Here is a 12,717-nt window from a genome sequence, read left to right as displayed (position 1 = left end):
TACCTTAAAAGACTCTTCGCGACTTCTCTAGTTCATACTCAACTCTACTTATGCTTGCATTTAGGCGTAATCCTTTTCTTTGAACCTTTTCAAGGCACTTTCAACCACAAAAACTCGATGCATAAAATACTGAAAGCAAATCATTTTTATGATTTATTTTGTTTTTGAAAGTACGTACATACGTAGAAAGAAAATACGTAGACATCAGGCTTATATCAAGTCAAAAATCACAACTGAATTGTCCGTATATAATTTGGTCGTTTCTTCTTTATACCGTTCGAAGATAATAAACTTGATTTTGAATTCAAACCAGATTAGAAGAACTTTTAGTATGAACATAGTAAAAAACAAAAAACAAAAACAACTCAGAGATATTTAACATGGGATGGAATTAATAAGCAAGTACAACAGAGGTAACTGAGCATATCGAGTGACAAAAACATCTCACCCGGGCTGAGCTCTTAAAAATCTCGGTTAAATATAGATTCAGGCCATTTACACACTCTCCGTTACGCCTCGACACGTGTTTCCTTTGTCCACACGTTTTTCGACAAGCGAGCCGCAGGCGAGCTGCGGTTTTTCTGTTAAGTGTCGCGGCTGAATTTATCATCGCTAGCTGAAATTCTTATTTTGAGTTGTTTTCAGTGCAGTGAAAATGAACTGTACTCACATTGTAAAACAAGAGAAACAAATACAGTGACGTCAACTGTGGGGTCAGAAAATAGTTTAATTTGCCATCAGTCCTTTATTTCATACTGAGGGCACGGAACATTTTCAAGCATCATAAGTCCCATTCAAAAAAAGTGAAAAAAGCTTCATAAATTTTTGTAGACGTCAAAAGAATAAGTAACGAACAATTTCACGATACACTTACTTTAATACTTTAAACTTTGATAGAGTCATCCTCTCAAAGGTTTTTCAGAAACTATTTACAATAACAAAGAAAAATGTTCTCTTATATAAAAAACGCTGCCAACATGTCGGGATATGAAACAATAAGTCAACTAAAGCCTGTCAAGCCGTTAACTCTCGACTCTTAATTGTCTGCAAGGTCAATAGAAGAATGTTGTCAAAGTGTACGGTCTTTACGTAGTTACAGATAGTAATAAATTAATTGCTATGCAATGTCAGTAATTCGTTAGAAAACATAATTATAACATTCCAAAGTCTTAAATCTTATCGTCTCGCTCGGACTGAGTCAGGTTGCTTTTCGCAAAGGTAATTCTCGACTGAAACAAGAGGTTGAAAAGCGATGCGTGGCTTGACAGCAATGAAATCCAGTTGAGCTGGAGATGTCTAATCGTTTATAAATTCTACCATATTAGAAAACTGTTCTTCGTTTAAGAAAGTAACAGTTTTAAAAGAGGCTCCACAGAACGACAACTTGGGATGATATTATCGCTACATTCAGCTTTAGGCTCTGAAACCCAGGAGTCTGCACATCCATGTGATCAACTGGCTCATTTCTTTTACATAGACTGTACTAAATAGAGTTTACGGCAGAACATTAGCAATCAATCGCTCAGCCTAATTTGAACAAAGATTGAGTTTGTATACAGCTCCTTGTATTGCGCTGGGTGGTGAACAATTGGACTTAAGGTGAAGCCGGTATCAACCGGCCTTGCCTTACCGTAAAATGTAGCAATTTTATTTGCGTTATTCTTGCCAAATTTAGCTAGCAAAACTACTGCGTATGCAGTGATAGCAGCCCGATTGTTAATTCCCACTAACTAGCTGAACACGTTATTACATAGAAAGTTAAGGACAGACACTATGAATATCGAGGAAGTAAAGAACTTTCAAATTTCCCTGAGGAGTTTGATGACCGACGATATTTCTGTTCACTATGAATATCGAGGAAGTAAAGATCTTTCAAATTCCCCTGAAGCGTTTGATGACCGAGGAATTCGAAATTTAAGTACGTAACTTTACCAAAATTTGACTCAAGAATCAAAAACGCAAATATTTTCTCCCTCAAGCGTTTTTGTTCTTCCGTATCGTATCTTCAATTTTTGTTTTTCCGTGTCGTATCTTCAATTTTTGTTCTTCCGTATCATAAATGAATTCCATGTACGCCTTTTTTTTTCTAACAATTTTTGCGACGAATTCAGTTGAAGATAAGTCAGTGCTGATTACAATTTACTATATTTTATGTTTTATACAGATTGTGGATATAAGATTAAATACTGCTTTTCTGACACCAATCAGAGTAAACGCGGGTCTACGTGATGTTAAAAAATGATATTGGCTTAGCCAGACGACATGCATCGTTTATTATCTTCCCGTAAAAATTTTTTCCGTTTGAATCAGTTAGATTCTAAAATCTAGGCTGTAGAGTATGTAGCTACCTATTTAATCGTCAACAAACAGAAATCCTAGAGTTCTATAATTTCTCCATTACAACCAATTCCTGAGTCTGCCAATGTTCTGCCAAGGAGTTTACTTTGCCAGAAAGTTTGACGCAATTTCTTGTGATATAAACAGAGCTCAATACTTCCTGACTTTCGCAATTAATAGAACGTTTTCTCTCTATTTCAGTCCTGGCCCAGACATTTTTCATTTCCAAGAAAGAGTTCTTTATGTAAATTATAAAAACCATTAAGATGAATTATGAAACTGTCTTCGCATTTTCATGGCTTTCTTCGTAAGATGGTGGTGCAGAAGTCGTGTTGTCCAAACTCGATTCCTTTGCATCACATGGTACCCATTGAGTGCTAGTTTGCAAATTTCCCATGCCGCTATTATTGTCAACAGCTTCTTCGTATGAAGGAGGTACCATTTCTTTCCAAGACGATTCCGACGCTGTTTTCACTTCGAAGTGATGAATCGGTCCCAGCTGATCGTCAGAGCCAGCGCTCAAGGCAGGTCTATTGGCGAAGTGTTCTGCTGCGATCACAGCCTCTGCAAAAATCGTGTTCTCACCGAGCTTGTCTTGGCGTGAACTCCAGACTGTGATGAAAAGTAATAACAATCCGCTGACAGCTACGAACACAGAACCAGCAATTTTACAGGTCTTTAAGGAAGCCGTGTTACCAATAAGTATTAAAACAGAACCAGCTATGACTAAGATAAGAGGAGTTAAGCGAAGCAGCCGGCTGAGTAGTTTGTCTTTGCTGGTTAACCTGTGCATCTTTGGTCGCTCTGTGATGGCAGGGTTAAAATAGAGAGGAGATTATTTGTCGCTCTCTTTCGAGAGAATAAGAACACAATTGTTTCAGTTAAGTCAAGAGCAACTTCAGTTTCCTTGGTGTTTTTTTTCAGATATCGGTGATTAGATCCGTCTTCCTGTCATGCATAAGAGATGATCGTGGTTAGTTTTGGATAGGTCTGAATTATACATGAACAGTTGAAACGCGGTTATGGTTTTTACGTTGCACTATTTTGTCGTTATGTAGAATGACTGGTATCAATATTTCGCACTGTCTTCATGACAAACCCCAACATAGTGACGCACAAAATGCAAATTCGCTAAGCTCGTCCATTGACGTCAATTAAAAGTTTCAGCAGTGCAAGCTCGGCCTGAGGACATTTCGCTTTAATAATAATAGCATCTGAAGAAGCTGTTGACGGTACCAACTAATAATAGTAGTCATGCACCAACTGTCATGGTGAGTATTTAGCATATTTTTTTGTGTAATGCCTATACGAACTTTGCAAACTTCGTCAGACTGCGAGAGTTTTTCCGCGTTTGTTTGTGAATGAGGCACAGCCGACTTGACCATAACAAACCTGCGACAAAAATGTTGAAATTTGCCCGGGCAGAAACCGCTATAAAACAGATAACCCTCCTATATCAATTGAGCTTCCGCTGGTATCACAGGTTTTTGAGAAACGAATTTTATTGTCGCTTTTTGTTTACTTAGTCGGGATGGCTACGCGCATGTTAGACTGAACTGGCCGTTTCAGAGTTTATAGCTTTATTTCGCTGTTTCTGCGAACGTTGCTAATTCACACACAAAAAAATAATTACTAATAAGTTTCAAATTCTCTTTTTTTGCTGGTCGGCAATTTGCGCATAGTTTTAATTGGCTCGATCCATATGTTCGAAGTAACATTATAATTAATCCCTTATAGGAATTACTGGCACGCCAACTGAAGTCCATTTGTCGCAGATTCAGTGAACTGTGATGATACCAGAGGCGTTGTTTTTGTACTAAATTACGCCATTGTCTACAACTAGATGACAATGCAGTTTATACTTGAATGGGCTCCACATAACTCTATTCCTTTAGTGTAGTCAATTTCTTTGAGGCTTTTCACACACTTTCAACCGCAAAAGTTGATGCAAAAAATACTGATCGGATCGAAAGCAGTTCAATTTTCTGGCTTGCGCTAGTGTGAATTGAAAGAACACGGGATTTCTAAAACTGATTTTGCTGAATGAAAGTACGTACATACGTTGAAAGAAATTACGTAGACATCAGACTTATATCGTCAAAAAGTAGTTTAAATTGTCATCATTTACCAAAATCGAAACTGAGCTGTCGTTAGGTCATTTATTTCATTTGAATTTAAGCTAGTTTAATACTCAGAACTTTTGTGAACAAAGAATATAAAAAACAACCCAGAGATATTCAACTTAGGACCGAGTTAATAAACAAGTACAACCAAGCTAATTGAGCATATCAAGTAACAATATTGAACATGCAGCTCTTAAAAATCTCGGTTAAATATAGATTGAGGACATGTACGCAGTGTTACCGTCGCCACGTGTTTTCATGGTCTACACGCTTTTTCACCAGCGAGCTGGAGGCGAACTGCTGTTTGTCTGTAAAGTGTCGCGGACGAATTTATCATTGCTAGCTACAGTTCTAATTTTGGGTTGTTTTCGAGTAACAATATTGAACATCTGGCGCTTAAAAATCTCGGTTAAATGTAGATTGGGGCTTGTATTTACGGAACGTTACGACTCGCCACGTGTTTCCATTGTCTACACGTTTTTCCACAGGCGAGCCGCAGGCGAACTGTGGTTTCTTTGTAAGTGTCGCGGAAAAAATTGTCATTCCTAGTTACAGTTCTAATTTTGATTTGTTTTCAGTGAACGGAAAACAAACTTTGCTCACATTGTGAAACAAGAGAAACAGTTTCACGTATGAAACTTTAGACACTTAACAAGCTGGGAAATTGCGCAAATTTAAATTAGACTGCATGAGATAGAGCTCAAGGAAAAGAAAAACATTTCGAAGTCAATATAGTAAAATAATTTATAAAAGATGTTACGCGATATTAGGATTGTATGCATCATTGCTTCTAGAGAGGGTAAGGTTGACTGTGGCTTATAATTAGAAAATACTCATGGATATGTTTTAAGGTTAAAAGTTAAAAAAACTACAATGACGTCAACTGTGGGGTCAGAAAAGTGTTTAATTTGCCATCAGTCATTTATCATACACTGATGGCACAGAACGTTTCCAAGTATCACAGACCCCATTCTGAAAAAGTGAAAAAAGTTTCAGAATTTTTGTAGACGTCAAAAGAAAAAATAAAGCACAATTTTACGATACACTTAACTCTCGTCTCTAAATTGCCTGCAACGTCAATAGAAGAATTCACTGTTTTCAAAGTTTACGGTCTTTACGTAGTTACAGATAATATTATATTAATTGCTATGCAACGTCAGTAATTTATTAGAAAACATAATTGTTACATTCCAAAGTCTCAAATCTTATCGTCTCGCTCGGACTGAGTTGCTTTTCGCAAAGATAACTCGCGACTGTAACAAGAGGTTGAAACGCGATGCGTGGCTTGACAGCAATGAAATCTGGCTGAGTTGGAGATGTCTAAGCGATAATATTAGAAAACTGCTGCACGTTTAAGAAAGTAATATTTTTAAAGTAGCTCCACAGAACGATAATCTGGGATGATAATATCGCTATTTTCAGCTTTAAGCTCTGACACCCAGGAGTCTGCACTTCGATGTGGTCAATTGCAAGCTCATATTTTCTTTTATATAGCCTGTACTAAACAAAGCTTACGGCAGAACATTAGCTATGAATCACTCAGCCTAATTTGAGCAGAGATTGTGTATGTGTACAGCTCCTTGTATTGAGCTGGGTGGAGAACAATTGGACTTAACGTGAAGCCAGTATCAACTGGCGTTACCTTACCGTAAAATATAGCGGTTTGAAAGTCCTTTACTTCTTCGATATTCATAGTGTCTGTGCTTAACTTTTGTTGTGTATAAAGAACGTATTTTGACCTTCTCTCCACACTTCAACGCTTCAGCTACATGGAGCGTCTGGTGCTGGTTTCTGTGTTTGCCAGTTACATTTTCACTTGACATTGCAGCTCATTTTTCGACTTCCAGTAACTTTCCGCGCCGAACTAAGATCTCACTGAGCTGTCAGTTAAAACTGATGAGCAATTCTGAGTTAAACTATATCTCTGCCTTCTATATGTAGTGATGAATGAGGACAAAAATATTCCCATGTAATAATGTATTCAGCTAATCAGTAGGAATTTACAATCCGGCTGCTATCGCTACATCGTAACTTTGCTAAATTTGTCTCAAGAATTAAAAACGCAAATAAAACCTCTCTGACTGAAGCGTAAATACCGGCGGAATATCTGTTCTTTCGTGTCATAATTGAATTCCATGTACGTCTTTGTTAAAAATATTAATTTTTGCGACGAATTCAGTTGAAGATAATCAATACTGATTACAATTTATTATATTTTATGTCTTATACAGAATGTGGATATAGAATTAAATACTGCTTTTATACACCAATCAGTGTGAACGGGCGCACGTGTTGTTAAAAGATGATATTGGCTTAGCCAGACGACATGCATCGTTTACTATCTTCCTGTGAATATTTCTTTCCGTTTGAATCAGTTAGATTCAACAAAGAGAAAACCTAGAGTTCTATAATTTCTCCGTTATAACCAGTTCCTAAGTCTGCCAATGCTCTGCCAAAGAGTTTCTTATGATTTACTTTAACTGTCAACAAATTTGTCGGAATTTCTTGTGATATAAACAGAGCTCAATACTTCCTGACTTCCGTAATTAATAGAAGTTTTTCTTTCCTTTTCAAAGCGTAGACGTTTTACATCCCCAAGGAGGAGTTAATTCTTTACTTACAGTAAATTTATAAGAACCGTCAAGGAGAATTATGAAGCTGTCGCATTTTCATGACTTTCTTCGTAAGACGGTGGTGCAGAAGTCGTGTTGTTCAAACTCGCTTCCTCGTCATCACTTGGTACAACTTCAGTGGTAGTTTGCGAATTTCCTATACCGTTATTATTGTCAACAGCTTCTTCGTATGAAGGAGGTACCATTTCTTTCCAAGACGATTGAGACGATGTTTTTACTTCGAAGTGATGAATCGGTCTCAGCTGATCTTTTGAGCCAGTGTTCAAGGCAGTTCTATTGGCGAAGTGTTCCGCTGCGATCACAGCCTCTTCACAAATTGTGTTCTCCTCGAGTTTGTCTCGGCGTGAACTCCATACTGTGATAAAAAGTAATAACAATCCACCCACAGCTACAGCCACAGGACCAGCGATCTTGCAGCTTTTTAAGGAAGCAGTGTTACCCACTAGTATTAAAACAGAACCAGCTATAACTAAGATAAGAGGGGTTAAGCGGAGCAGCCGGCTGAGTTTTTCTTTGCTGGTTAGCCGGTGCATCTTTGGTTGTTCTGTGATGGCCGGGTTGAAATGAAGTCAGCTCGATTCAGAGAAGAGATTATTTGTCGTGTTCGTTCGACAGAAGAAGAACAGAGTGTCAATTAAGTTTAGATTAGCTCTTCCTTTTGTTGATGCTTTGATCGTTGATGTCGACGTCAGTCTATGGTTGATTAGTTCCGTCTAGCTTTCCTGTATAAGAGATGGTCTTTTACGATAACTGCAGAAATTCTCGCGCGCTCACTGGCTAATTTTCATCGTGAATATGCGGACAGACACATGAATTTATAATTTATGCGATGCGTCAACCAGCGAGAGCGGACAATTTGACAATCTGTTATCGTAAAAAACAAATTGACGTCAGTTTTTCATACTTCTGTTCTGTTATTGACAGTGAATTTCGTCATAAAATTGTCAAAGTAGTCTGCGGATACACTCGGTTCTCGCCTCTTGGATCCACAGCTACTTTGACAATGTTATGACGAAATTCATCATCAATAACAGGACAGAGGCTTGAAAAACTGAGATCAATTTGCTAAATAGATATTAGATAGCTTGCTCTGAATTATACATGAACAATTTTATACAGACTTGAAACGCCTTTATGGTTTCTATGTTGCTTCCGGCACGAAGTGTGCTATATTAAACTATGGACACCATATACCATGATGATACACAAAATTCAAACTCGTACCCTCTCGTCTATTGACGTCAATGAAACAATTAAGAACTTAAGCAGTGCAAGCTTGGCCTGAGGACAAATCTTGTCAAGTCGCATCATATGCCAAAGTCAACGGATTTTAGCATATTGTTTTTTCCGTAATGTCAATACAACTTTGCGAACTTTGTACGCTTTTCTAAAAAGAATGGCAGAACCAAAATATAACTGACGAATTTGGTGGGTAACTTTGAGTGGAAGAAATTCTCTATCAAATTTTGAAATGTGCCGACTACGATCATGATTTCTTGAAACGTAACCTATTAACTATTAGACTACGAGAGTTTTCCCACGTTTGGTTTTGAACGAAGCACAGCCGACTTGACTATTCCTCCAAGACCGGCTATTTGTTCCACAGCATACTTGCGTCAAACATGTGGATCGCGTTTGAATTGAAAGTACTGCATCCACTTTCAAGTCGCCGGGACAGAAATCGCTACAATAGAGATCCCTCTCCTATATTGTAGGAATTTCCGCTGGTATCACGGGTTTCTAAGAAACGAATGTCATTGTCTCTGTTTATTTTGTTCGGATGCCTACGTGCATTATAGACTGAACTGGACGACTCAGTGTTTGTAACTTTACCTAGCGATTTCAGCAAATGTCGCTAATTCACAACAATGATCCGTTTAAAATGCCCTGTGGTTGCTTGGCGACAATTTGCACAGCAGGTTTATTTGGTTCTATCCATATGCTCGTCCTCATAGAAATTACTGGCATACAAACTAAAGTCCATTTGTCGCAGATTCACTCTGAACTGTGGTGATCCCAACTGGAGCCTTTTCAAAGCACTTTCAACCAGAAAAATTGATGCATAAAATACTGAAAGCAAATCATTTTTATGATTTATTTTGTTTTTGAAAGTACGTACATACGTTGAAAGAATGAATACGTAGACATCAGGCTTAAATCGCGTCAAAAAATAGTTTTATCAAAATCACAACTGAATAAATATTGTACGTATATAATTTGGTCGTTTCTTCTTTATACGTTCGAAGATATTAAACTTGATTTTGAAGCCTGTCGAGCCGTGAGCTCTCGACTCTTAATTGCCTGTAAAGTCAATGGAAGAATGTTGTCAAAGTGTACGGTCTTTACGTAGTTACAGATAGTAATAAATTAATTGCTCTGCAATGTCAGTAATTCGTTAGAAAACATAATTATAACATTCCAAAGTCTTAAATCTTATCGTCTCGCTCGGACTGAGTCAGGCTGCTTTTCGCAAAGGTAATTCTCGACTGTTACACTTGAAAAGCGATGCGTGACTTCACAGCAATGAAATCCAGTTGAGCTGGAGATGTCTAATCGTTTATAAATTTTATAATATTAGAAAACTGTTCTTCGTTTAAGAAAGTAACAGTTTTAAAAGAAGCTCCACAGAACGATAACTTGGGATGATATTAACGCTACATTCGGCTTTAGGCTCTGACACCCGGAAGTCTGCACTTCCATGTGATCAACTGGCTCATTTCTTTTACATAGACTGTACTAAACAAAGCTTACGGCAGAACATTAGCAATCAATCGCTCAGCCTAATTTGAACATAGATTGAGTTTGTATACAGCTGCTTGTATTGCGCTGGGTGGTGAACAATTGGACTTAAGGCGAAGCCAGTATCAACTGGCCTTGCCTTACCGTAAAATGTAGCAATTTTATTTGCGTTTTTAATTCTTGCCAAATTTAGCAAAATTACGTATGCAGCGATAGCAGCCCGATTGTTACATGATTCCCACTACCTAGCTGAACACGTTATTACATAGAAAGTTAAGGACATACATTATGAATATCGAGGAAGTAAAGAACTTTCAAATTTCCCCGAAGCGTTTTATAACCGACGGAATTTTTGTTCTTCCGTGTCAGAATTGAATCCTATGTGCGACTTTTTAAATAAGTTTTCCGACGAATTCAGTTGAAGATAATACAATACTGATTACAATTTCTTATGTTTTGTGTCTTCAGTTACAAGGAGCGTCTGATGCTGGTTTCTGTGCTTGTCAATTATATTTTTAGCGATTTATGAGTTCAGCCCATTTCTCAGCTTCCAGTAACTTTCCGCGCCGAATTCAGATCTCAGTGAGCTGTCGGTGAAAACTACTGAGCAATTCTTAGCTATTAGTTAAACCACATCCCAGCCTTCTATATCAGTAATGACGAACAAGGACAAAAATATTCCCATCTAATAACCACAGTGTTCAGCAATTTAGTGAGAACAATCAGGCTGCTTTCGTTACATATGTAACTTTACTAAATTTGACTCATAAATCAAAAAGGCAAATAAAATCTCCCTCAAGCGTTTTTGTTCTTCCGTATCGTATCTTCAATTTTTGTTCTTCCGTATCATAAATGAATTCCATGTACGACTTTTTCTTTTTTTTTAACAATTTTTGCGACGAATTCAGTTGAAGATAAGTCAGTGCTGATTACAATTTACTATATTTTATGTTTTATACAGATTGTGGATATAAGATTAAATACTGCTTTTATACACCAATCAGAGTAAACGCGGGTCTACGTGATGTTAAAAAATGATATTGGCTTAGCCAGACGACATGCATCGTTTATTATCTTCCCGTAAAAATGTTCTTTCCGTTTGAATAAGTTAGATTCTAAAATCTAGGCTGTAGAGTATGTAGCTACCTATTTAATCGTCAACAAACAGAAATCCTAGAGTTCTATAATTTCTCCGTTACAACCAATTCCTGAGTCTGCTAATGTTCTGCCAAGGAGTTTACTTTGTCAGAAAGTTTGTAGCAATTTTTTAACAGAACTCAGTACAGTTCCTGACTTCCGCAATTCATACAACGTTTTCTATTCTTTTTAGTCCTGGCCCAGACGTTTTTCATTTCGAAGAAGGAGTTCTTTATTTACAGTAAATTATAAGAACCATATAAGCAGAATTATGAAACTGTCTTCGCATTTTCATGGCTTTCTTTGTAAGATGGTGGTGCAGAAGTCGTGTTGTCCAAACTCGATTCCTTTGCATCACATGGTACAACTTCAAGGCTGGTATTACTGTCAACAGCGTCTTCGTATGAAGGAGGTACCATTTCTTTCTGAGACGATTCCGACGTTGTTTTAACTTCGAAGTGATGAATCGGTCCCAGCTGATCGTCAGAGCCAGCGCTCAAGGCAGTTCTATTGGCGTAGTGTTCTGCTGCGATCACAGCCTCTTCAAAAATCGTGTTCTCACCGAGCTTGTCTTGGCGTGAACTCCCGACTGTAATGAAAAGTAACAGCAATCCGCCGACAGCTACGACCACGGAACCAGCAATTTTACAGGTCTTTAAGGAAGCAGTTTTACCCAATAGTATTAAAACAGAACCAGCTATGACTAAGATAAGAGGAGTTAAGCGAAACAGCCGGCTGAGATTGTCTTTGCTGGTTAACCTGTGCATCTTTGGTCGCTCTGTGATGGCCTTGTTAAAATGAAGTTCGTCAGCTCGATGTAGAGAGGAGATTATTTGTCGCTCTCCTTCGAGAGAATAAGAACCAAAATTTTTTCAGTTAAGTTTAAGTAACTTCAGTTTCCTTGGTGTTTTTTTAGATATCGGTGATTAGATCCGTCTTCCTGTCATGCATAAGAGATGATCGTGGTTAGTTTTGGATAGGTCTGAATTATACATGAACAGTTTTAAGACTTGAAACGCGGTTATGGTTTTTGCGTTGCACCATTATGTCGTTATGTAAAATGACTAGGATCAATATTTCACACTGTCTTCACCGCTTACCCCAACATAGTGACGCACAAAATGCAAACTTGCTAAGCCCGTCCATAGAGGTCAATTAAAAGTTTCAGCAGTGCAAGCTCGGCCTGAGGACATTTCGCTTTAATAATAATAATAGCTGAAGAAGCTGTTGACGGTACCAACTAATAATAGTAGTCATGCACCAACTGTCATGGTGAGTATTTAGCATATTTTTTTGTGTAATGCCTATACGAACTTTGCAAACTTCGTCAGACTGCGAGAGTTTTCCCGCGTTTGTTTGTGTACGAGGCACAGCCGACTGGACCATAACAGACCTGCGACAAAAATGTTGAAATTTGTCCGGGCAGAAACCGCTATAAAACAGATAACCCTCCTATATTAATTGAGCTTCCGCTGGTCTCACGGGTTTTTGAGAAACGAATTTCATTGTCGCTTTTTGTTTACTTTGTCGGGATGGCTACGCGCATGCCAGACTGAACTGGAGGGCCCAGAGTTTATAGCTTTACTTCGCTGTTTCTGCGAACGATGCTAATTCACACACACAAAATAATTACTAATAAGTTTCAAATTCTCTGTTTTTGCTGGTCGACAATTTGCACATAGTTTTAATTTGCTTGATCCATATGTTAGAAGTAACATTAATTCCTCATGGGAATTACCGGCATGCCA

At 37.9% G+C, this 12,717-nt stretch overlaps 5 protein-coding genes across 5 annotated transcripts in view; 2 read left to right on the top strand and 3 right to left on the bottom strand.

Moving 5' to 3' along the window:
* The window catches only part of LOC145465016 (uncharacterized), a 286,590-nt gene that overhangs the window by 30,424 nt on the left and 243,449 nt on the right, over positions 1-12,717 (top strand). The window lies entirely within an intron of this gene.
* LOC145465339 (uncharacterized) overlaps positions 1-12,717 on the top strand; it is a 191,500-nt gene that overhangs the window by 11,858 nt on the left and 166,925 nt on the right. The gene's annotated exons all lie outside the window — the stretch shown is intronic.
* Positions 1,976-3,473, bottom strand: LOC145466122 (uncharacterized). The gene has a single exon (XM_081449895.1). It carries the CDS (start codon positions 3,128-3,130, stop codon positions 2,609-2,611), a length of 522 nt encoding a protein of 173 aa, XP_081306021.1. The 5' UTR covers positions 3,131-3,473; the 3' UTR covers positions 1,976-2,608.
* Positions 6,951-7,897, bottom strand: LOC145465189 (uncharacterized). The gene has a single exon (XM_081448957.1). It carries the CDS (start codon positions 7,624-7,626, stop codon positions 7,111-7,113), a length of 516 nt encoding a protein of 171 aa, XP_081305083.1. The 5' UTR covers positions 7,627-7,897; the 3' UTR covers positions 6,951-7,110.
* LOC145464972 (uncharacterized) lies at positions 11,219-12,102 on the bottom strand. The gene has a single exon (XM_081448784.1). It carries the CDS (start codon positions 11,734-11,736, stop codon positions 11,239-11,241), a length of 498 nt encoding a protein of 165 aa, XP_081304910.1. The 5' UTR covers positions 11,737-12,102; the 3' UTR covers positions 11,219-11,238.

Source organism: Orbicella franksi, chromosome 13 (assembly GCF_964199315.1).
Source record: "Orbicella franksi chromosome 13, jaOrbFran1.1, whole genome shotgun sequence".
NCBI lineage: Eukaryota > Metazoa > Cnidaria > Anthozoa > Scleractinia > Merulinidae > Orbicella > Orbicella franksi.
The sequence above is the reverse complement of the archived record's forward strand: the minus strand, read 5'-3'. Positions and strand labels throughout refer to the sequence as shown.

Coding starts and splice junctions, on each gene's coding strand:
- LOC145465189 (XM_081448957.1), bottom strand. CDS start 7,626: ATGCACCGGCTAACCAGCAAAGAAAAACTCAGCCGGCTGCTCCGCTTA.
- LOC145464972 (XM_081448784.1), bottom strand. CDS start 11,736: ATGCACAGGTTAACCAGCAAAGACAATCTCAGCCGGCTGTTTCGCTTA.
- LOC145466122 (XM_081449895.1), bottom strand. CDS start 3,130: ATGCACAGGTTAACCAGCAAAGACAAACTACTCAGCCGGCTGCTTCGC.